Source organism: Pristiophorus japonicus, chromosome 10 (assembly GCF_044704955.1).
Source record: "Pristiophorus japonicus isolate sPriJap1 chromosome 10, sPriJap1.hap1, whole genome shotgun sequence".
NCBI lineage: Eukaryota > Metazoa > Chordata > Chondrichthyes > Pristiophoridae > Pristiophorus > Pristiophorus japonicus.
The window spans coordinates 213,150,909-213,174,943 of NC_091986.1; the positions used below are offsets into that span (position 1 = coordinate 213,150,909).

The 24,035-nt window shown below is 59.8% G+C and overlaps 2 protein-coding genes across 8 annotated transcripts in view; one reads left to right on the forward strand and one right to left on the reverse strand.

Annotated features, from left to right (window-relative positions):
* pnpla4 (patatin-like phospholipase domain containing 4) overlaps window positions 1-19,257 on the reverse strand; it is an 86,594-nt gene extending 67,337 nt beyond the window's left edge. For 3 of the 6 annotated variants that reach the window (XM_070892540.1, XM_070892542.1, XM_070892537.1), the window contains exon 1: window positions 19,005-19,087. Coding sequence is in view for 1 of the 6 variants with exons in the window: in XM_070892541.1 (XP_070748642.1) it covers window positions 19,005-19,076 (72 nt within the window). In the remaining 5 variants the exon portion in view is untranslated. Of the gene's footprint in view, window positions 1-19,004 lie in introns of all 6 variants that reach the window. The other 3 variants (XM_070892543.1, XM_070892538.1, XM_070892541.1) reach the window with 2 other exon arrangements.
* A 931-nt stretch (window positions 19,258-20,188) lies between these two features.
* Window positions 20,189-24,035, forward strand: part of clns1a (chloride channel, nucleotide-sensitive, 1A) — a 54,677-nt gene continuing 50,830 nt past the window's right edge. For both annotated transcript variants that reach the window (XM_070892544.1, XM_070892545.1), the window contains exon 1: window positions 20,189-20,420. In XM_070892544.1, the coding sequence (XP_070748645.1) occupies window positions 20,302-20,420 (119 nt within the window). In that variant the 5' untranslated portion in view covers window positions 20,189-20,301. The remainder of the gene's footprint in view (window positions 20,421-24,035) is intronic.

Here is a 24,035-nt window from a genome sequence, read left to right on the forward strand (position 1 = left end):
GAACTGCCCCGCCTCCAAGGCCGCCAAACCACCGAAGGCGGCCATAGCTGGCGCCGCCGCCACCCCTCCCCCTAGTTGCGTCCGCGTGCCGGGAGCCATGGGTGCGCGGGCATCGTCGGAGGCCTTTGTTTTCAGGGCCTCCGGCGGGGGGGAGGGAGAGCGTCCGAGCGGAAAGAAGGCGCGGAAGAAGGAGAAACATCTAGAGGCGGGTCCCCTCGGTGCGCCGGAAAGTTTGACCACCGCGCTCAGCCCAACCCAGTCACCGGCGAGCGCGGGGTGCCCCGAGCCCGTGCCCGGGCCCTTGAATAATACCACAGAGGGGCCCAGGCGCGGGCAAGAAAAGGAAAAGGGGGGGGCGGAGCGGGAGGCCTCGGCAGACATGGAGGTCTCCCTGACTCCGCGCGCCCCCAGGAACAAAAAGAGGCACCACCCCAATGAGGCGGAGGGGGAACAACATCCCTCCGCGGAGGAGGCGGTGCCCGCCGCGTGTCCCGCGTCCCCCACCAGCGCCCCCAAATTGCGCTGCAGGCGCGAGGAGTCTTTCCCCGGGGAGGGTGAGACAGTTGAGGCTGCCCAGCCTCTGCCTCCCGGGGATGGAGTGGAAGATCTGCCTGTCGTGGGGGGCGTGGGAACCGCGGAGGAATGCGTAGCCGCCGGGCCGGGCGTCCCGGGGACTGAGGCGGGCGAGGCCGAAAAGGCCGAACCTGAGCCCGCCCAGCTATTACCCAACTTCCCCCGGGAGTTGCTCGACCCGGCAGAGAATGAAACAAATAATCATGACACTGTAGATGCTGGGCCGGGGGGTGGCAGCGGGGAGGGGGAGGAACACCCACCCTCGCCCCTTACTTTGGAGCTGGAGCACTTGGAGGGCCTGGGGATTTCCTATGGCCGGGTCTCTCCTTGTTCTCCGGTTCCTGGGGCGGAGGGGGAACCCCTTCCGCTGTCATTTCCCGACCCAGCACCATTTTTAAAAGAGCCCAGTGGGGACTCCTCTGCCGACGATCCTGGGGGTGGGATCGGGGCAGTGCCAGGGCCGGTTGGAGCGGCCGGTTCATTTGCCGTACCTTGTGCGGTCGATGGGCCGGCTGCTGGCGGCCACCTCCCGGAGGAGGACGGGGACTCGGTGGGGGACGCGGGTGAAGACCTAGAGACCACCGCCAGGGAGGCGGTGGATCTGCTCGCGGCCGCCGCTGAGGCCCTCCTCGTTCCTGCAAAGGAACTCCGGGACTTTTTGGCCCAGAGCCGGGGTCGCCGCGACCAAGCCCGACTGGCCCTGGAAAAATGGTCCGAGCCGGAGCTGATCAAGGGGTCCGTCCGCGCCGCCGTTAAAACCTTGGCCGCGGGCGGGCCCTTGACAAAGGAGCAGCACCTTGAGCTGCGCGAGCTCGAGGGACTCCTCGCTGGGCTGCGGAGGGAGCGGAGTTCAACAAAAGACTCCGCTCCCTCCCCCACAATAGGTTAAGGTAGAGGTTGCACTATGCTTTTGCCATGAAGATAACCATAGCCAGCCTCAACATCAACGGCGGCAGAGGGGCACGCCGTAGATTTGACAATTTTTCGCTCCTGCGGGAGGGGAAATATGCGGTGTGCTTCCTGCAAGAAACCCACACCGTTCCGGGAGACGAAGCCACGTGGCTCCTGGAATGGCAAGGAGAGGTCCGCATGAGCCACCTCACCGCCATTTCTAGTGGGGTGGCCATCTTGCTGGGCCCGCATTTTCAGCCGGAGATCTTGGGGGTCGAGGAGCCCGTGCCAGGCCGCTTGCTGCACGTAACGGTTCGCCTGGGGGACGTGCCGCTCCATCTCGTGAACGTGTACGCCCCTCATCCCGGCCCGCAGCAGACGCGCTTCTTTGAAGAGGTGTCCGCTCTTCTTGGCTCCGTCGACGTCGGCGACTGCATTGTCCTCGGGGGGGATTTTAACTGCACCCTCGAGGCGAGGGACCGCTCCGGTGCCCCGCAGTGCATGACGGCGATGGAGAAGTTGAGGGACCTGGTCGGGTCCTTCGACTTGGTGGACGTCTGGCGAAATCTCCACCCCGACTCCAGCGCCTTTACTTGGGTGAGGCCTGGAGTTGGATGGTCTAGAGTCGACCGCCTTTACGTGTCTCGGGCGTACGTTTCCTGCGTCCCGGCGGCCTCCATGCGGCCGGTGCCGTGTTCGGACCACCACCTGGTGTGGGCGGAGCTCGCTTCGCTCCGCGCGAGGACGGGGTCCGCGTACTGGCACTTTAACAACCGGCTGCTGGAGGACGTGCGGTTCCAGGACTCGTTCCGTCGATTCTGGTCCGACTGGAGAAGGAAGCAGGGGGGCTTCCCCTCCTTGAGGCTATGGTGGGACGTGGGCAAGGCTCACGTCCGCGTCTTCTGTCAAGAGTACGCGAGGGGGTCGACCAAGAGGCGGGCGGCCAGAGTCGGGCGCCTAGAAAAAGAGGTGCTCGACCTGGAAGCCCGTCTCGGTCAAGTCGTCCAGGACCCGGCCCTGCGGACGGTGTACGAAGCGAAGAAGGCCGCGCTGAAGGACCTGCAGCTCGTCGGGTCCCGAGGCGCGTTCGTGAGGTCGCGGATCCGGTTCCTGCGGGATCTGGACCGCGGCTCCCCCTTCTTCTACTCGCTGGAAAAAAGGCAGAGTGTCCGTAAGCAGCTCTTGACGCTGCTGGCCGACGACGGCTCTCTCGTCTCGGATCCGGAGGGCGTCAACAACAGGGTCCGTGAATATTACGGGGCTCTGTTCTCTCCGGATCCGTCCAGCGAGGAAGCGCGTAGAGTTTTGTGGGAGGACCTGCCGAAGGTCGGCCCGGAGGGCGCCGAAAATCTGGAAGCTCCGCTAAGCCTGGCGGAGCTGACCGGTGCCCTCGCCCGGCTCTCGAGGGGAAAATCCCCGGGGCTGGACGGGCTGACCGTGGAGTTCCACAGGGCGTTCTGGGACGTCCTGGGGAGCGACTACGCGCGGGTCCTGGGGGAAAGTCTGGCGACCGGGGAGATGCCCCTCTCTTGGCGCAGGGCAGTCATCGTCCTGCTGCCTAAGAAGGGCGATCTCCGCCTCCTTAAGAACTGGCGTCCGGTCTCCCTCCTCAGCACGGACTACAAAATCTTCGCCAGGGCGATGTCTGCTCGCCTTGGTGCCGTGCTGGACCACATGATCCACCCCGACCAGTCATACACGGTCCCGGGCCGGACAATCCACGACAACATCCATCTGGTCCGGGACCTCATCCATTGCTCCCAGGAGGCTGGTCTGTCGGTCGCCTTCCTATCCCTCGACCAAGAGAAGGCGTTCGACAGGGTGGATCACGACTATCTGCTCGGAACTCTGCGCGCTTTCGGGTTCGGGACGCATTTCGTCGCCCGGATCCGACTTTTGTACGCCGCCGCGGAGTGTCTGATTAAGGTTAACGGGTCCTTGACGGCGCCCCTTCGCTTTAGGAGAGGGGTGCGCCAGGGATGCCCCATGTCCGGCCAGTTATACGCCGTTTGCGTGGAGCCTTTCCTGCGCCTCTTGCGGACGAGGTTGACGGGACTGGCTCTGCAAGGGCCGGGCGTGGAGGTCGTCCTCTCGGCTTACGCCGATGACGTGCTCCTCGCGGTAGAGGATCCCGCTGACCTGCGGAGGATGCGTGAGTGCCAGGAGATTTACTCGGCCGCGTCCTCCGCCAGGATCAACTGGGAGAAATGTTCCGGACTCCTGGTGGGTCAGTGGCGGGTGGACTCCCTGCCGGAGGAGCTCAGGCCTTTTGCCTGGAGCACGACCCATCTCCTCTATCTGGGAGTCTACCTTAGCCCCGACGAGGAAGCCTGGCCGGCGAACTGGCAGGAGCTGGAGGCCAAGGTCGCCGCTCGCCTAGGGCGCTGGACAGGACTGCTCCGAGTGCCGTCCTACAGGGGTCGAGCGCTAGTCATAAACCAGCTGGTGGCCGCAATGCTGTGGTACCGGCTGGTCACTTTGACCCCTCCCCCTGCGTTTGTCGCCAAGATACAGAAGAAGCTGGTGGACTTCTTCTGGAACAACAGGAAGCACTGGGTCTCTGTCGCGGTCTTGAGTCTCCCGCTTGAGGAGGGCGGTCAGTCGTTGGTGTGCGTCAGCGCCCAGCTCGCGACTTTCCGTCTTCAGACCCTGCAGAGATACCTTTACGTCGAGCCCCCTCCTAGGTGGTGTGCTCTGGCGAGGTATTTCTTCCGCCAGCAGCTCGACCTCAATTATGACACGCAGCTCCTGTTTGTGAACTTGGGGGGTGCCAGGACCGCCCTCCGGGAGCTGCCTGTCTTTTACAGGGAACTCATCAGGGTCTGGAACAAAGTCTCCACCAAGCGCAGCTCTCCGCCGGCTGGAGTGGCGGCCGTCCTGCAGGAGCCGCTGCTCGGGAATCCGTACCTCCACGGCCGAGGCTTCATGTGGCGGTCGGAAGAGAGGGCTGTGGCTGGTGAGGTGACCAGGGTCAGGGACCTGCTCGATGGCGGAGGAGCGGGCTGGATGGCGCCAGTCACGCTGGCGCGGCGCCTAAATTCTGCCAACGTCCGCCGCGCGGCCGATGCCATCGAGTCGCTAAAAACAGCTCTGGGCCCTGACTCCGTTAGGTGTATCGAGGAGGCTCAAGCACGTGGGGAGATCCCGTCCGAACTGACCCCCGTCCGGACGGAATTCCTCATCGGCGCCAAACCCCGGAACCTCCCTCGGGGGCCGGCGCCTCACAACTTGAGCCGCCTCGGGGAAATCCCCTCCGTGCCTTTCAGTTCCGCGCGGAGGGGTTTCCTGTACGGGCTGCTCCTGCACACCCTCAACTTTGCCATCCTCGCCGGCCGTCCGGACACGCCATGGCGCACCATCTTGCCGTCCGGAGGAGGCGGGGGTCCCCGATGGAGGGCACTCTACGCAGGGGTCCTCCCACTATTCATCGGGGACTTGGCCTGGAGGGTGGTGCACGGAGCAGTGCCGTGCAACAAATTTTTAAGCCGGTTCACGGACTCCCAGGCCGCCTGCAATTTCTGCGGTCTGGAGGAGTCCGTGTTCCATGTTTTTATGGAGTGCACAAGGTTGCAGCCCCTGTTCCATTATTTGAAGGGGCTGCTCCTGAAATTCTGGCTGCACTTCAGTCCCACTCTCCTGATCTTTGGGCACCCTGTGCGGAGGGGAGCGGGTAGGTCCGAAGGCCTCCTCGTAGGACTGCTCCTGGGCACGGCCAAGGGTGCCATCAGCCGGTCCAGGCAGCGGGCGGTCGAGGGGGTCGTTCAACCTGACTGCCTGCCTCTCTTCCGCTCTTACATCCGGTCCAGGGTGTCCTTGGAGATGGAGCACGCGGTGTCCACCGGTACGCTCGCGGCCTTCCGCGAGAGGTGGGCACCGGAGGGACTGGAGTGCATCATCACGCCCGGCAACCAAATTTTAATTTGATTTTACGTTTTAAAGTTAATTTGTTTTAATTGCCGGTGCTTTTAGTGTCCCCTTCCCTTTTTTAGGGGGCACTGGGGAAAAATTGTGATTTTAGTGCCCAAAAAAAAAACAAAAAAAAAACACAAAAAAGGGGGAAAAAAAAAAATGGGCCTTGTAAATGTCTGGAGTGTCACCCAGGTCGGGTGGCACTCTTTAATGTTTTATGTTTTCGCAGGTAGACTCTAAAAGAGTTTCATGCACAAGGATGCCATCAGCCGGTCCAGGCAGCGGGCGGTCGAGGGGGTCGTTCAACCTGACTGCCTGCCTCTCTTCCGCTCTTACATCCGGTCCAGGGTGTCCTTGGAGATGGAGCACGCGGTGTCCACCGGTACGCTCGCGGCCTTCCGCGAGAGGTGGGCACCGGAGGGACTGGAGTGCATCATCACGCCCGGCAACCAAATTTTAATTTGATTTTACGTTTTAAAGTTTAATTTGTTTTCATTGCCGGTGCTTTTAGTGTCCCCCTTCCCTTTTATAGGGGGCACTGGAAAAATTTGATTTTAGCGCCCCAAAAAAAAAAACCAAAAACCAAAAAAAAAGGGGCCATGAAAATGTCTGCTGTGTCACCCAGGTCGGGTGGCATGGTTTTAATGTTTTATGTTTCTGCAGGTTAACTCAAAAGAGTTTCATGCACAAGGAACCAATGTTAGAGCAGTAGAGGCGTGTCCTGCTCAGTTGGAGCTGTGAGCAGTGAGTGGAGCTGCTAGCAACTTGAGCTCCTGCCTGGATTGCCCTGAGACCAGCCCAGGAAAAGAAGGAAGAAAGGGGCTTCACACCAACTTCTATCCAGAGGGAGAGGAGGAAGCAGAAAACTTTAAACATCTTTATCATTTCTGCAAGGAGTTGGAGAGAGGGGGAAAAACTACAACAACATCCAGTGTGGAAGGAGGGAGACTCTACATTCTGCAGGTGGGTGTGGGTGCATTTCCCCAAACAGACTTTGTTGTATCGGTGGGGGGAGGAAAGAAGACCACTGAGGGCCGGAACATCGCGGGGGGTGTGTGTGTGTGTGGAAGTGTGCGTGGGGGCCGTGCTTACAACTAGGCCCCCCCCACAATTGGAACCCCCCCCACCCCCCACATTTGCCTAGCCTGGGATAGCTGGAGCTACCAGGCTGAAGATTGTTGTTTTTCTTGATCATCCTATTAAAGATCGTTAAGGATTGTGTGCCTGGTGGCTCCAGCTACCCCAGGTGAAGACATCTTCTCCCCCCACCTGAAGACCACCCCAAAGACTTTTGTGTTTTGCCATCTGGGGAGTGCACCCACCCACAGCTGCGAGGGGAGACCTGCCCTCGCAGACCCCCTTCCCACCCCCCTCTCTCTTTCTCTGCTACTCTGTTTCTCCCCTCTCTCTCTGAGGCCTCTTCCTTCCAAATTTACAAAAAAAAAACAATTAAGACAACTGAGCAGAGGGAGCAAGGCCTCTCCCCAATTGCCAACTAGGGGAGAGGTACCTCGTTAAGGGCTCCTCTGCTCAGTTAATTTACGAGGCCAATTAAGACCATTAAGGCCTGTGACTTTGGGGTGGGTGTAGCCCTTAAAGGGACCCCGTGATGGCGACCCCATCCACGCCGGTGGCAGGGCCAGCAAGGACGTATGCGCAGGTGGCAACCGCTTCCACGGCCCCTCCTGCGCCACCCGCTGCCCTGCCACCATTTAGGTTAATTACGAAAAAACACGGGGTCAAGAGCTACACTCACCCCACAATGACCATCGAGGAGTGCGTGCGGGCGATGGCTGGGGTAGTCGGCCCCTCGGCCATTGTCGCAGCCTCCAAGATGTCTGGGAAGGCCGTGTTCTTCCTGGGGTCGGAGCGGGCGGTGTCCCTGGCCCTTGAAAAGGGGCTCACGGTGGGCGGGACGTTCCTGCCGGTGGACCCTCTCGAGGCCACCGCGCAGAGGGTCATCATATCGAACGTCCCGCCCTTTGTTCCCGCTGAGCTCCTCCTCCCTCACCTACACCAACTGGGGGAGGTAAGGTCGGGGATCAACCCCATACCGCTCGGCCTCAGGGAGAACAGCCTGCGCCACGTGTTCTCCTTCCGCCGCCAGCTCTTTGTCCGGCTGGCGCGGGAGGACATGACAGAAGGGCACTTTAATGTGGTGCACGAGGGGACTGCCTACCGCGTCTTCTGGACGTCGGACGGCGTGCGGTGCCATGCCTGCAGGGAGGTGGGGCACGTTCGTAAGAACTGCCCCGCCTCCAAGGCCGCCAAACCACCGAAGGCGGCCATAGCTGGCGCCGCCGCCACCCCTCCCCCTAGTTGCGTCCGCGTGCCGGGAGCCATGGGTGCGCGGGCATCGTCGGAGGCCTTTGTTTTCAGGGCCTCCGGCGGGGGGGAGGGAGAGCGTCCGAGCGGAAAGAAGGCGCGGAAGAAGGAGAAACATCTAGAGGCGGGTCCCCTCGGTGCGCCGGAAAGTTTGACCACCGCGCTCAGCCCAACCCAGTCACCGGCGAGCGCGGGGTGCCCCGAGCCCGTGCCCGGGCCCTTGAATAATACCACAGAGGGGCCCAGGCGCGGGCAAGAAAAGGAAAAGGGGGGGGCGGAGCGGGAGGCCTCGGCAGACATGGAGGTCTCCCTGACTCCGCGCGCCCCCAGGAACAAAAAGAGGCACCACCCCAATGAGGCGGAGGGGGAACAACATCCCTCCGCGGAGGAGGCGGTGCCCGCCGCGTGTCCCGCGTCCCCCACCAGCGCCCCCAAATTGCGCTGCAGGCGCGAGGAGTCTTTCCCCGGGGAGGGTGAGGCAGTCGAGGCTGCCCAGCCGCTGCCTCCTGGGGAGGGCGTGGAAGATCTGCCTGTCGTGGGGGGCGTGGGGCCAGTGGAAGAATGCGTAGCCGCCGGGTCGAGCGTCCCGGGGACCGAGGCGGGCGGGGCCGAAAAGGCCGAACCTGAGCCCGCCCGGCTATTACCCAACTTCCCCCGGGAGTCGCTCGACCCGGCAGAAATACAAACAAATAACTATGACACTGTAGATGCTGGGCCGGGGGGTGGCAGCGGGGAGGGGGAGGAACACCCACCCTCGCCCCTTACTTTGGAGCTGGAGCACTTGGAGGGCCTGGGGATTTCCTATGGCCGGGTCTCTCCTTGTTCTCCGGTTCCTGGGGCGGAGGGGGAACCCCTTCCGCTGTCATTTCCCGACCCAGCACCATTTTTAAAAGAGCCCAGTGGGGACTCCTCTGCCGGCGATCCTGGGGGTGGGATCGGGGCAGTGCCAGGGCCGGTTGGAGCAGCCGGTTCATTTGCCGTACCTTGTGCGGTCGATGGGCTGGCTGCTGGCGGCCACCTCCCGGAGGAGGACGGGGACTCGGTGGGGGACGCGGGTGAAGACCTAGAGACCACCGCCAGTGAGGCGGTGGATCTGCTCGCGGCCGCCGCTGAGGCCCTCCTCATTCCTGCAAAGGAACTCCGGGACTTTTTGGCCCAGAGCCGGGGTCGCCGCGACCAAGCCCGACTGGCCCTGGAAAAATGGTCCGAGCCAGAGCTGATCAAGGGGTCTGTCCGCGCCGCCGTTAAAACCCTGGCCGCGGGCGGGCCCTTGACAAAGGAGCAGCACCTTGAGCTGCGCGAGCTCGAGGGACTCCTCGCTGGGCTGCGGAGGGAGCGGAGTTCAACAAAAGACTCCGCTCCCTCCCCCACAATAGGTTAAGGTAGAGGTTGCACTATGCTTTTGCCATGAAGATAACCATAGCCAGCCTCAACATCAACGGCGGCAGAGGGGCACGCCGTAGATTTGACAATTTTTCGCTCCTGCGGGAGGGGAAATATGCGGTGTGCTTCCTGCAAGAAACCCACACCGTTCCGGGAGACGAAGCCACGTGGCTCCTGGAATGGCAAGGAGAGGTCCGCATGAGCCACCTCACCGCCATTTCTAGTGGGGTGGCCATCTTGCTGGGCCCGCATTTTCAGCCGGAGATCTTGGGGGTCGAGGAGCCCGTGCCAGGCCGCTTGCTGCACGTAACGGTTCGCCTGGGGGACGTGCCGCTCCATCTCGTGAACGTGTACGCCCCTCATCCCGGCCCGCAGCAAACGCGCTTCTTTGAAGAGGTGTCCGCTCTTCTTGGCTCCGTCGACGTCGGCGACTGCATTGTCCTCGGGGGGGATTTTAACTGCACCCTCGAGGCGAGGGACCGCTCCGGTGCCCCGCAGTGCATGACGGCGATGGAGAAGTTGAGGGACCTGGTCGGGTCCTTCGACTTGGTGGACGTCTGGCGAAATCTCCACCCCGACTCCAGCGCCTTTACTTGGGTGAGGCCTGGAGTTGGATGGTCCAGAGTCGACCGCCTTTACGTGTCTCGGGCGTACGTTTCCTGCGTCCCGGCGGCCTCCATGCGGCCGGTGCCGTGTTCGGACCACCACCTGGTGTGGGCGGAGCTCGCTTCGCTCCGCGCGAGGACGGGGTCCGCGTACTGGCACTTTAACAACCGGCTGCTGGAGGACGTGCGGTTCCAGGACTCGTTCCGTCGATTCTGGTCCGACTGGAGAAGGAAGCAGGGGGGCTTCCCCTCCTTGAGGCTATGGTGGGACGTGGGCAAGGCTCACGTCCGCGTCTTCTGTCAAGAGTACGCGAGGGGGTCGACCAAGAGGCGGGCGGCCAGAGTCGGGCGCCTAGAAAAAGAGGTGCTCGACCTGGAAGCCCGTCTCGGTCAAGTCGTCCAGGACCCGGCCCTGCGGACGGTGTACGAAGCGAAGAAGGCCGCGCTGAAGGACCTGCAGCTCGTCGGGTCCCGAGGCGCGTTCGTGAGGTCGCGGATCCGGTTCCTGCGGGATCTGGACCGCGGCTCCCCCTTCTTCTACTCGCTGGAAAAAAGGCAGAGTGTCCGTAAGCAGCTCTTGACGCTGCTGGCCGACGACGGCTCTCTCGTCTCGGATCCGGAGGGCGTCAACAACAGGGTCCGTGAATATTACGGGGCTCTGTTCTCTCCGGATCCGTCCAGCGAGGAAGCGCGTAGAGTTTTGTGGGAGGACCTGCCGAAGGTCGGCCCGGAGGGCGCCGAAAATCTGGAAGCTCCGCTAAGCCTGGCGGAGCTGACCGGTGCCCTCGCCCGGCTCTCGAGGGGAAAATCCCCGGGGCTGGACGGGCTGACCGTGGAGTTCCACAGGGCGTTCTGGGACGTCCTGGGGAGCGACTACGCGCGGGTCCTGGGGGAAAGTCTGGCGACCGGGGAGATGCCCCTCTCTTGGCGCAGGGCAGTCATCGTCCTGCTGCCTAAGAAGGGCGATCTCCGCCTCCTTAAGAACTGGCGCCCGGTCTCCCTCCTCAGCACGGACTACAAAATCTTCGCCAGGGCGATGTCTGCTCGCCTTGGTGCCGTGCTGGACCACATGATCCACCCCGACCAGTCATACACGGTCCCGGGCCGGACAATCCACGACAACATCCATCTGGTCCGGGACCTCATCCATTGTTCCCAGGAGGCTGGTCTGTCGGTCGCCTTCCTATCCCTCGACCAAGAGAAGGCGTTCGACAGGGTGGATCACGACTATCTGCTCGGAACTCTGCGCGCTTTCGGGTTCGGGACGCATTTCGTCGCCCGGATCCGACTTTTGTACGCCGCCGCGGAGTGTCTGATTAAGGTTAACGGGTCCTTGACGGCGCCCCTTCGCTTTAGGAGAGGGGTGCGCCAGGGATGCCCCATGTCCGGCCAGTTATACGCCGTTTGCGTGGAGCCTTTCCTGCGCCTCTTGCGGACGAGGTTGACAGGACTGGCTCTGCAAGGGCCGGGCGTGGAGGTCGTTCTCTCGGCTTACGCCGATGACGTGCTCCTCGCGATAGAGGATCCCGCTGACCTGCGGAGGATGCGTGAGTGCCAGGAGATTTACTCGGCCGCGTCCTCCGCCAGGATCAACTGGGAGAAATGTTCCGGACTCCTGGTGGGTCAGTGGCGGGTGGACTCCCTGCCGGAGGAGCTCAGGCCTTTTGCCTGGAGCACGACCCATCTCCTCTATCTGGGAGTCTACCTTAGCCCCGACGAGGGAGCCTGGCCGGCGAACTGGCAGGAGCTGGAGGCCAAGGTCGCCGCTCGCCTAGGGCGCTGGACAGGACTGCTCCGAGTGCTGTCCTACAGGGGTCGAGCGCTAGTCATAAACCAGCTGGTGGCCGCAATGCTGTGGTACCGGCTGGTCACTTTGACCCCTCCCCCTGCGTTTGTCGCCAAGATACAGAAGAAGCTGGTGGACTTCTTCTGGAACAACAGGAAGCACTGGGTCTCTGCCGCGGTCTTGAGTCTCCCGCTTGAGGAGGGCGGTCAGTCGTTGGTGTGCGTCAGCGCCCAGCTCGCGACTTTCCGTCTTCAGACCCTGCAGAGATACCTTTACGTCGAGCCCCCTCCTAGGTGGTGCGCTCTGGCGAGGTATTTCTTCCGCCAGCAGCTCGACCTCAATTATGACACACAGCTCCTGTTTGTGAACTTGGGGGGTGCCAGGACCGCCCTCCGGGAGCTGCCTGTCTTTTACAGGGAACTCATCAGGGTCTGGAACAAAGTCTCCACCAAGCGCAGCTCTCCGCCGGCTGGAGTGGCGGCCGTCCTGCAGGAGCCGCTGCTCGGGAATCCGTACCTCCACGGCCGAGGCTTCATGTGGCGGTCGGAAGAGAGGGCTGTGGCTGGTGAGGTGACCAGGGTCAGGGACCTGCACGATGGCGGAGGAGCGGGCTGGATGGCGCCAGACACGCTGGCGCGGCGCTTAAACTCTGCCAACGTCCGCCGCGCGGCCGATGCCATCGAGTCGCTAAAAACAGCTCTGGGCCCTGACTCCGTTAGGTGCATCGAGGAGGCTCAAGCACGTGGGGAGATCCCGTCCGAACTGACCCCCGTCCGGACGGAATTCCTCATCGGCGCCAAACCCCGGAACCTCCCTCGGGGGCCGGCGCCTCACAACTTGAGCCGCCTCCGGGAAATCCCCTCCGTGCCTTTCAGTTCCGCGCGGAGGGGTTTCCTGTACGGGCTGCTCCTGCACACCCTCAACTTTGCCATCCTCGCCGGCCGTCCGGACACGCCATGGCGTACCATCTTGCCGTCCGGAGGAGGCGGGGGTCCCCGATGGAGGGCACTCTACGCAGGGGTCCTCCCACTGTTCATCGGGGACTTGGCCTGGAGGGTGGTGCACGGAGCAGTGCCGTGCAACAAATTTTTAAGCCGGTTCACGGACTCCCGGGCCGCCTGCAATTTCTGCGGTCTGGAGGAGTCCGTGTTCCATGTTTTTATTGAATGCACGAGGTTGCAGCCCCTGTTCCACTATTTGAAGGGGCTGCTCCTGAAATTCTGGCTGCACTTCAGTCCCACTCTCCTGATCTTTGGGCACCCTGTGCGGAGGGGAGCGGGTAGGTCCGAAGGCCTCCTCGTAGGACTGCTCCTGGGCACGGCCAAGGGTGCCATCAGCCGGTCCAGGCAGCGGGCGGTCGAGGGGGTCGTTCAACCTGACTGCCTGCCTCTCTTCCGCTCTTACATCCGGTCCAGGGTGTCCTTGGAGATGGAGCACGCGGTGTCCACCGGTACGCTCGCGGCCTTCCGCGAGAGGTGGGCACCGGAGGGACTGGAGTGCATCATCACGCCCGGCAACCAAATTTTAATTTGATTTTACGTTTTAAAGTTAATTTGTTTTAATTGCCGGTGCTTTTAGTGTCCCCTTCCCTTTTATAGGGGGCACTGGGGAAAAATTGTGATTTTAGTGCCCAAAAAAAAAAACCAAAAAAAAGAAAAACACAAAAAAAAAAAAAAGGGGGGAAAAAAAGGGCCTTGGAAATGTCTGGAGTGTCACCCAGGTCGGGTGGCACTCTTTAATGTTTTATGTTTTCGCAGGTAGACTCTAAAAGAGTTTCATGCACAAGGATGCCATCAGCCGGTCCAGGCAGCGGGCGGTCGAGGGGGTCGTTCAACCTGACTGCCTGCCTCTCTTCCGCTCTTACATCCGGTCCAGGGTATCCTTGGAGATGGAGCACGCGGTGTCCACCGGTACGCTCGCGGCCTTCCGCGAGAGGTGGGCACCGGAGGGACTGGAGTGCATCATCACGCCCGGCAACCAAATTTTAATTTGATTTTACGTTTTAAAGTTTAATTTGTTTTCATTGCCGGTGCTTTTAGTGTCCCCCTTCCCTTTTATAGGGGGCACTGGAAAAATTTGATTTTAGCGCCCCAAAAAAAAAAACCAAAAACCAAAAAAAAAGGGGCCATGAAAATGTCTGCTGTGTCACCCAGGTCGGGTGGCATGGTTTTAATGTTTTATGTTTCTGCAGGTTAACTCAAAAGAGTTTCATGCACAAGGAACCAATGTTAGAGCAGTAGAGGCGTGTCCTGCTCAGTTGGAGCTGTGAGCAGTGAGTGGAGCTGCTAGCAACTTGAGCTCCTGCCTGGAGAGCCCTGAGAACAGCCCAGGAAAAGAAGGAGGAAAGGGGTTTCAACACCAACTTTTACCCAGAGGGAGAGGAGGAAAAAGCAGAAAACTTTAAACATCTTTTTTACCATTCTGCAAGGAGTTGGAGAGAGGGGGAAAAACCAACAACATCCAGTGTGGAAGGAGGGAGACTCTACATCTTCTACAGGTCGGGTGGCACGGATACATGTTTTATGTTTTGCAGGTTAACTCAAAAGAGTTTCATGCACAAGGATGCCATCAGCCGGTCCAGGCAGCGGGCGGTCGAGGGGGTCGTTCAACCTGACTGCCTGCCTCTCTTCCGCTCTTACATCCGGTCCAGGGTGTCCTTGGAGATGGAGCACGCGGTGTCCACCGGTACGTTCGCGGCCTTCCGCGAGAGGTGGGCACCGGAGGGACTGGAGTGCATCATCACGCCCGGCAACCAAATTTTAATTTGACTTCACGTTTTAAAGTTTAATTTGTTTTAATTGCCGGTGCTTTTAGTGTCCCCTTCCCTTTTATAGGGGGCACTGGAAAATTGTGATTTTAGTGCCCAAAAAAAAACCAAAAAAAAAAGAAAAACACAAAAAAAAAACCAAAAAAAGGAAAAAAAAGGGCCTTGTAAATGTCTGGTGTGTCACCCAGGTAGGGTGGCACGGTTTAATGTTTTTTGTTTTTGCAGATAAACTCCAAAAAGAGTTTCATGCACAAGGAGACTCCCTGCCGGAGGAGCTCGGGCCTTTTGCCTGGAGCACGACCCATCTCCTCTATCTGGGAGTCTACCTTAGCCCCGACGAGGAAGCCTGGCCGGCGAACTGGCAGGAGCTGGAGGCCAAGGTCGCCGCTCGCCTAGGGCGCTGGACAGGACTGCTCCGAGTGCTGTCCTACAGGGGTCGAGCGCTAGTCATAAACCAGCTGGTGGCCGCCATGTTGTGGTACCGACTGGTCACTTTGACCCCTCCCCCTGCGTTTGTCGCCAAGATACAGAAGAAGCTGGTGGACTTCTTCTGGAACAGGAAGCACTGGGTCTCTGCGGCGGTCTTGAGGCTCCCGCTTGGGGAGGGCGGTCAGTCGTTGGTGTGCGTCAGCGCCCAGCTCGCGACTTTCCGTCTTCAGACCCTGCAGAGATGCCTTTACGTCGAGCCCCCTCCTAGGTGGCGTGCTCTGGCGACGTATTTCTTCTGCCAGCAGCACGGACTCAACTACGACACGCAGCTCCTGTTTGTGAGTGTGGGGGGCGTCAGGACCACCTCCGGGAGCTGCCTGTCTTTTACAAGGAACTCATCAGGGTCTGGAACAAAGTCTCCACCAAGCGCAGCTCTCCACCGGCTGGAGTGGTGGCCGTCCTGCAGGAGCCACTGCTCGGGAATCCGTACCTCCACGACCAAGGTTTTAGGTGGCGGTCGGACGAGAGGGCTATGGCTGGTGAGGTGACCAGGGTCAGGGACCCTGCTCGATGGCGGAGGAGCGGGCTGGATGGCGCCAGACACGCTGGCGCGGCGCCTAAATTCTGCCAACGTCCGCCACGCGGCCGATGCCATCGAGTCGCTAAAAACAGCTCTGGGCCCTGACCCCGTTAGGTGCATCGAGGAGGCTCAAGCACGTGGGGAGATCCCGTCCGAACTGACCCCCGTCCGGACGGAATTCCTCATCGGCGCCAAACCCCGGAACCTCCCTCGGGGGCCGGCGCCTCACAACTTGAGCCGCCTCGGGGAAATCCCCTCCGTGCCTTTCAGTTCTGCGCGGAGGGGTTTCCTGTACGGGCTGCTCCTGCACACTCTCAACTTTGCCATCCTCGCCTGCCGTCTGGACACGCCATGGCGTACCATCTTGCCGTCCGGAGGAGGCGGGGGTCCCCGATGGAGGGCACTCTACGCGGGAGTCCTCCCAGTATTTATCGGGGACTAGGCCTGGAGGGTGGTGCACGGAGCAGTCCCGTGCAATAATTTTAAAAGCCAGTTCACTGGCTCCCAGGCCGCCTGCAATTTCTGCGGTCTGGAAGAGTCCGTGTTCCATGTTTTTATGGAATGCACGAGATTGCAGCCCCTGTTTTATTATTTAAAGGGGCTGCTCCTGAAATTCTGGCTGCGCTTCAGTCCCACATTCCTGATCTTTGGACACCCTGTGCGGAGGGGAGCGGGTAGGTCCGAGGGCCTCCTCGTAGGACTGCTCCTGGGCACGGCCAAGGGTGCCATCAGCCGGTCCAAGCAGCGGGCGGTCGAGGGGGTCGTTCAACCTGACTGCCTGCCTCTCTTCCGTGCGTACATCCGGGCCAGGGTGTCCCTGGAGCTGGAGCACGTGGTGTCCACCGGTACGCTCGCGGCCTTCCGCGAGAGGTGGGCACCGGAGGGACTGGAGTGCATCGTCACGCCCAGCAACCAAATTTTAATTTGATTTTATGTTTTAAAGTTGAATTTGTTTTAATTGCCGGTGCTTTTAGTGTCCCCCTCCCCTTTTATAGGGGGCACTTGGAGAAAAAAAATGTTTTTGTGCCCAAAAAAACCCCCCAAAAAATACCACAAAAAAATAAAAGGGCCTGTAAATGTTTGGTGTTTCCCCCAGATCGGGGGGGCACGGTTGAATGTTTTTTTTGTTTACTCCCAAAAAGAGTTTCATGCACAAGGACCCCCAGGTCCCTCTGCACCGCAGCATGTTGTAATTTCTCCCCATTCAAATAATATTCCCTTTTACTGTGTTTTTTTCCCCCCCAAGGTGGATGACCTCACATTTTCCGACATTGTATTCCATCTGCCAAACCTTAGCCCATTCGCTTAACCTATCTAAATCTCTTTGCAGCCTCTCTGTGTCCTCTACACAACATGCTTTCCCACTAATCTTTGTGTCATCTGCAAATTTTGTTACACTACACTCTGTCCCCTCTTCCAGGTCATCTATGTATATTGTAAACAGTTGTGGTCCCAGCACCGATCCCTGTGGCACACCACTAACCACCGATTTCCAACCTGAAAAGGACCCATTTATCCCAACTCTCTGCTTTCTATTAGCCAGTCAATTCTCGATCCATGCTAATACATTTCCTCTGACTCCGTGTACCTTTATCTTCTGCAGTAACCTTTTGTGTGGCACCTTATCGAAGTCCTTTTGGAAATCTAAATACACCACATCTATCGGTACACCTCTATCCACCATGCTCGTTATATCCTCAAAGAATTCCAGTAAATTAGTTGAACATGATTTCCCCTTCATGAATCCATGTTGCGTCTGCTTGATTGCACTATTCCTATCTAGATGTCCTGCTATTTCTTCCTTAATGATAGCTTCAAGCATTTTCCCCACTACAGATGTTAAACAAACTGGCCTATAGTTACCTGCTTTTTGTCTGCCCCCTTTTTTAAACAGAGGCGTTACATTAGCTGCTTTCCAACCCATAAGGGCCACATCTAACTCCCTTTTGAATATATCCAACGAACTGGACTCAACAACTTTCTATGATAGAGAATTCCACGAGTTCACAATTCTCTGGGTGAAGAAGTTTCTCATCTCGGTCCTAAAAGGCTTACCCCTTATCCTTAGACTCTGACCCCTGGTTCTGGACTTCCCCAACATCGGGAACATTTTTCCTGCATTTAACCTGTCCAGTCACATCAGAATTTTATATGTTTCTATGAGATCCCCTCTCATCCTTCTAAACTCTAGTGAATACAGGCCCAGTCGATCCAGTCTCTCCTCATATGTCCGTCCTGCCATCCCGGGAATCAGTCTGGTGAACCTTCGCTGCACTCCCTCAATAATAAGAACGTCCTTCCTCAGATTAGGAGACCAAAACTGTACAAAATATTCCAGGTGAGGCCTCACTAAGGCCCTGTACAACTGCAGTAAGACCTCCCTGCTCCAGATGATCTGTTTTTTATTGATTTGTTGATTGAGGGATAAATATTGGCCCAGAACACCAGGGAGAACTCCCCTGCTCTTCTTCGCAATAGTGGCCACCTGAGAAAGCAGGCGGGGTCTTGGTTTAATGTCTCATCCGAAAGACGGCACCTCCGACAGTGCGGCACTCCCTCAGTACTGCCCCTCCGACAGTGCGGCACTCCCTCAGTACTGCCCCTCCCACAGTGCGGTGCTCCCTCAGCACTGCCCCTCTGACAGTGCGGCGCTCTCTCAGTACTGCCCCTCTGACAGTGCGGCGCTCCCTCAGTACTGCCCCTCCGACAGTGCGGCGCTCCCTCAGTACTGCCCCTCCCACAGTGCGGTGCTCCCTCAGTACTGCCCCTCTGACAGTGCAGCGCTCCCTCAGTACTGCCCCTCCGACAGTGTGGCGCTCCCTCAGTACTGCCCCTCCGACAGTGCGGCGCTCCCTCAGTACTGCCCCTCCGACAGTGCGGCGCTCCCTCAGTACTGCCCCTCCGACAGTGCGGCGCTCTCTCAGTACTGCCCCTCTGACAGTGCGGCACTCCCTCAGTACTGCCCCTCCGACAGTGCGCGCCCCCTCAGTACTGCCCCTCTGACAGTGCGGCGCTCCCTCAGTACTGCCCCTCCGACAGTGCTGCGCTCCCTCAGCACCGCCCCTCCGACAGTGCAGCGCTCCCTCAGCACTGCCCCTCCGACAGTGCGGCACTCCCTCAGCACTGCCCCTCCGACAGTGCGGCACTCCCTCAGTACTGCCCCTCCCACAGTGCGGTGCTCCCTCAGCACTGCCCCTCCGACAGTGCGGCGCTCCCTCAGTACTGTCCCTCCGACAGTGCGGCGCTCCCTCAGTACTGCCCCTCCGACAGTGCGGCACTCCCTCAGTACTGTCCCTCCGACAGTGCGGCGCTCCCTCAGCACTGCCCCTCCGACAGTGCGGCGCTCCCTCAGTACTGCCCCTCCGACAGTGCGGCGCTCCCTCAGTACTGCCCCTCCGACAGTGCGGCGCTCTCTCAGTACTGCCCCTCCGACAGTGCGGCGCTCCCTCAGTACTGCCCCTCCGACAGTGCGGCGCTCTCTCAGTACTGCCCCTCCGACAGTGCGGCGCTCTCTCAGTACTGCCCCTCTGACAGTGCAGCACTCCCTCAGCACTGCCCCTCCGACAGTGCGGCGCTCTCTCAGCACTGCACTGGGAGTGTCGGCCTGGATTAGGGCGCTTTAGATCGAGGAGAGGCCAGAATTGGAGGAGCGCAGAGACCTCGGGGGGAGGGGGCGAGGCGAATGGCCAAGGAGGGATTTGAAAAACATAAATTTTTTGTCCCTGTATGAAGTCAAGGCGGTGTGGTGTTACTCACCGGGAGGGAGAGCACCTGGAGTGCCAGTCCCAGGGAGGGCCTCAATCCGACACCTACACAGCCTGTGTGCATGTGGCGCGGCCGGGGGATAATCCCCAGGGTCGGCTCACCTTTGGGCCCACGCACAGAGAGAGACCTGTTCCTGCAGCTCGATAGTAACACACATCCCGCCACCTGATCTTTCCTCACACTCCCCGCAAGGCTCCAGCACGCACTCGGTCGCTAAGGGCCGCGCTTGGCAACGGCTCGCAACCCGCGGGTGTAATGACACTTCCCGGCCGCGGGCGGCGCGGTGCTGGTGTAATGACACCTCCCGGTAGGAGGCGGCGCTGTGTTGGATGTAATGACACCTCCCGGCCTGTGGCGGCGCGGTATTACTGTTAATTATGCAGGTGCCGCGTTTTGATCGAATTGCCCCTCCCGTCCTTTTGTGGGCGCTGTTTTGGTGTCGTGAACCGTCCCGGCCTATCGGGGCGCTGTGTGCACGTAATGACTCCCCCCACCCTGTGGCGGCGCTGTTTTGGTGGGATGAACCCTGCTGACCGCGCTGTGCGGGTGCAATGTCTCCTCACGGTCTCTGGCGACGCTGTTGCTGTAATGAGCCCTCCAGGCCTGTGGCGGCGCTGTTAATGTAATGAGCCGTTCCGGCCTGTGGCGGCGCTGTGAATCAGTGCAATAAGCCCTCCAGGCCGGCGGGGCGCTGTGAGTCAGTGTAATGAGCCCTCCGGGCCGGCGGGGCGCTGTGAGTCAGTGTAATGAGCCCTCCAGGCCGGCGCGGCGCTGTGAGTCAGTGTAATGAGCCCTCCGGGCCGGCGGGGCGCTGTGAGTCAGTGTAATGAGCCCTCCGGGCCGGCGGGGCGCTGTGAGTCAGTGTAATGAGCCCTCCGGGCCGGCGGGGCGCTGTGAGTCAGTGTAATGAGCCCTCCAGGCCGGCGCGGCGCTGTGAGTCAGTGTAATGAGCCCTCCGGGCCGGCGGGGCGCTGTGAGTCAGTGTAATGAGCCCTCCGGGCCGGCGGGGCGCTGTGAGTCAGTGTAATGAGCCCTCCGGGCCGGCGGGGCGCTGTGAGTCAGTGTAATGAGCCCTCCGGGCCGGCGGGGCGCTGTGAGTCAGTGTAATGAGCCCTCCGGGCCGGCGGGGCGCTGTGAGTCAGTGTAATGAGCCCTCCAGGCCGGCGGGGCGCTGTGCCGGGAGTGGGCGGGAGCCGCGTGCAGCGCGGAGCACACACCGAGTAGGAGTAGGAGTGGGAGTGGGAGTGAGGCGAGTCCGGGGCCCGGGGACTGGGCCTGCCGTCGCCCGATGGTGATGTTGAGGTGTTTCCCGCCCCCGGCCCAGGGGGTCCGGCTCCTGCAGACCGACATCGCGGCGGTACTGGACGGCCAGGGGCTCGGCACCGGCACCCTGTATATCGCCGAGAGGTGAGGGGGCCCGGGGGGGGACGGGGAGAGAGAGAGAGCGCGCGCGTGTGTGTGGTGTGGGGAGGGGAGGAGGGGGGAGAGAGAGAGTAGGGGGAGAGAGAGAGTAGGGGGGGAGGAGAGAGCGAGAGAGAGAGTGGGGGGGGGGAGAGGAGAGAGTGGGGGGGGGGAGAGGAGAGAGAGAGAGTGGGGGGGGAGAGGAGAGAGAGTGGGGGGGGGGTAGAGGAGAGAGAGTGGGGGGGGTAGAGGAGAGAGAGTGGGGGGGGGGTAGAGGAGAGAGAGTGGGGGGGGTAGAGGAGAGAGAGTGGGGGGGGGTAGAGGAGAGAGAGTGGGGGGGTAGAGGAGAGAGAGTGGGGGGGGGGTAGAGGAGAGAGAGTGGGGGGGGGTAGAGGAGAGAGAGTGGGTGGGGTAGAGGAGAGAGAGTGGGGGGGGTAGAGGAGAGAGTGGGGGGGGGGTAGAGGAGAGAGAGTGGGGGGGTAGAGGAGAGAGAGTGGGGGGGGGGTAGAGGAGAGAGAGTGGGGGGGGGGTAGAGGAGAGAGAGTGGGTGGGGTAGAGGAGAGAGAGTGGGGGGGGTAGAGGAGAGAGAGAGAGTGGGGGGAGAGAGAGAGAGTGGGGGGGGGAGAGGAGAGAGAGTGGGGGGGGGAGAGGAGAGCGAGAGTGGGGGGGGGAGAGAGTGGGGGGGAGAGAGAGCGAGAGAGTGGGGGGGGGAGAGGAGAGCGAGAGTGGGGGGGGGAGAGAGTGGGGGGGAGAGAGAGCGAGAGTGGGGGGGGGAGAGAGCGAGAGTGGGGGGGGGAGAGAGCGAGAGTGGGGGGGGGAGAGAGCGAGAGTGGGGGGGGGGGGAGAGCGAGAGATTGTGGGGGAGAGGAGAGAGCGAGAGATTGTGGGGGAGAGGAGAGAGCGAGAGATTGTGGGGGGGGAGAGGAGAGAGCGAGAGTGGGGGGGGAGAGGAGAGAGCAAGAGTGGGGGGGGGGAGAGCGAGTGAGTGTGGGGGGAGCGAGAGCAAGTGGAGGGGGGGGCAAGAGTGAGTGGGTGGGGGGGTGAGAGCGAGTGAGTGGGGGTGGGGGAGAGAAACTGGGGGGGCGAGAGAAAGAGAGAATGTGTGGGGCGAAGAGGGGGTGGGGTGAGAGGGGAGGTGAGGGGGGCAGGTTTTGTGAGGGAAAGGGGTGGAAATGGGGTGGCAGTGGAGGGGGCAAAGAGCAGGGGTGGCAGCCTGGGTGGGAGGGTGAGGGGGGGGCAGTGCCTGTAGGTGGGGAGAAATGGGGGGCTCGGGGTCAAAGAGATATCTTGGGACAGATTGTGATTCAGGATTTGTTTCCAAAAAAAACCAGAGGCAACACGAGGAAAAGCCCCTTTGCAACAACGAGTGGTTAGGATTAGGATTTGGAATGCACCACCTGATTGGGCGGCGGAGGCAGATTCAATAGCAGCCTTCAAAAGGGAATTGGAGAAATACTGGAAGGAGAAAAAATTACAGGTTTCCGGGGGCAGGTGGGGTGGTCTGTCTGGGTTGGTCTTCGAAAAAGCGGGCGCAGGCTCGGTGGCCAAATAACATCCTGTACTGTACTATTCAGTGATGATAATCGAGGTTAAGAAGTTTGAAGTAAGCTTCATTTTTATTATTCATTCAGGGGATGTGGGAGCAGGGCCGGCATTCATTTCTCGCCCCCCCCCTCCCACAAGAGCGTTGGTAGTGCCCCCTGTTGAGTCGCTTGAGCAGAGAGTTTAAGAGTCAGCCACATGGTTTGAGCGACCAGTTTCCTTCCCTGAAGGATGTCAGTGAACCATTTGGGCTGTTACGACAATCTGCCAGCATCACGGCCACCTTTACTGATAGCGGCTCTTTATTTCCAGCTTTTAAAGTTGACATTCTCGAGACTACTCCAGCACCATTACCACTGCTTATCGTTGCTTTGCGTATTTTAAAGACGGAAGGAACTCGCGCCTTACTTCATCTCCTCCCTCCCCCTGCCCCATCAATGTGATATATTACAAATCTGCACCTGCATCCTGTCAACGCAAGCTTTTCTTTCTCATAACATACCAATTAGGAGCAGGAGTCGGCCATTCGGCCCCTCGAGCCTGCTCCACAATTCAATGAGATCATGGCTGATCATCTACCTTCCCGCCCCATCGCCATATACCTCGATTCCCTTATTATCCAAAATTCTATCTATTGTTCTCTGTCTTGAATATACTCAACTACTGAGCCTCCACATCCCTCTGGGGTAGAGAATTCCAAAGATTCACCACCCTCTGAGTGAAGAAATTTCTCCTCATCTCAGTCCTAAATGGCCGGCCCCTTACTGTGATTGTGACCTCTAGTTCTAGACTCCCCAGCCAGAGGAAACTCCCTGCATCTACCCTGTCAAGCCCTGTAAGTTCTCATCACGTTTTTGTCAAACTGTCAACTCCCATTAGAAATTGCTGTGTCCACATTCATAATGAAAATTGCTGGTCAAATATATTAACTTGCTCATCGAATCATAGAAATTTACAGCACAGAAAGAGGCCATTTCGGCCCATCGTGTCCGCACCGGCCGACAAAGAGCTACCCAGCTTAATCCCACTTTCCAGCTCTTGGTCCATAGTCCTGTAGGTTACGGCACATCCAAATGTGGTGAGGGTTTCTGCCTCTACCAGGCAGAGAGTTCCAGACCCCCACCACCCTCTGTGAAAAAAATTCTCCCCAACTCCCCCTTAATCCTTCTACCGATCGCTTTATATCTATGCCCCCTGGTTATTGACCTCTCTGCTAGGGGAGATCCCTTCCTTCTGCTCCCTGGCCTGCTCCAATGGTGCTCGCAGGCTGGGGGCCGCACAGACTGTTGGGCTAGGCCTCCACGCTGCTCCTTCTGCTCCCCTGGCCTGCTCCGATGGTGATCAACAGTAGAATATTTGCAGGAGCGGGCCGGGGAGAGGAAGGAGCAGCATGGAGGCGTACCACTCCAGGGAGCAGCACGTGCTGGAGCAGGAGAGCAACGGCAGCGAAGAGTGACGTCATCAATGTCCAGGTCGGTGATTGAAGCGTGGGCCGGCGCAGCAGGAACGGCGAGGTCGGGGCGAAGGAGCAGCGAGAGATTGTAGAGGGATGTGATCGGGGCCCAGGAGAGGCGAGGGCCCAGGGGCAGCACGGGCCCAGCCCACACTGCGATATGTGCGCGCACTAGGTCCGTGCAGCAGAGCTGGTCTCCAGTCGTCCTGGTTAATCCTTGCTACTGGACCAAGACCGATCTCTGTCAAGCCCGTGTGGTGGCTGGTGTGCAACGGCCACCCCACGTTTAAAAAAAAACCACGCAGAGGTATCTTCCAGCCTTCAGGATTTAGTTCAGGACCTGGAATTTTAGGTCCTTCATTGAAACACCTGTGAACTTTTTGACGTGGAAGCAAGTCATCCTCGGTTCGAGGGACTGCCTCTGATGAGGGGAAATAGGTTTTTCCTATCCACTCTATCCAGGTCCCTCGGTGGTTTCTCAGTTTTCAGTCTCTCAACTCATCAGCCTGTACTGCAGGGAAACTTGTGTTCCAACCAGCTCTAAGACAAGAGGAGGCCACTCAACCCCATCGAGCCTGTTCCGCCATTCAATTGGAACGTGGCTGATCTGTATTTTAACTTCGCTT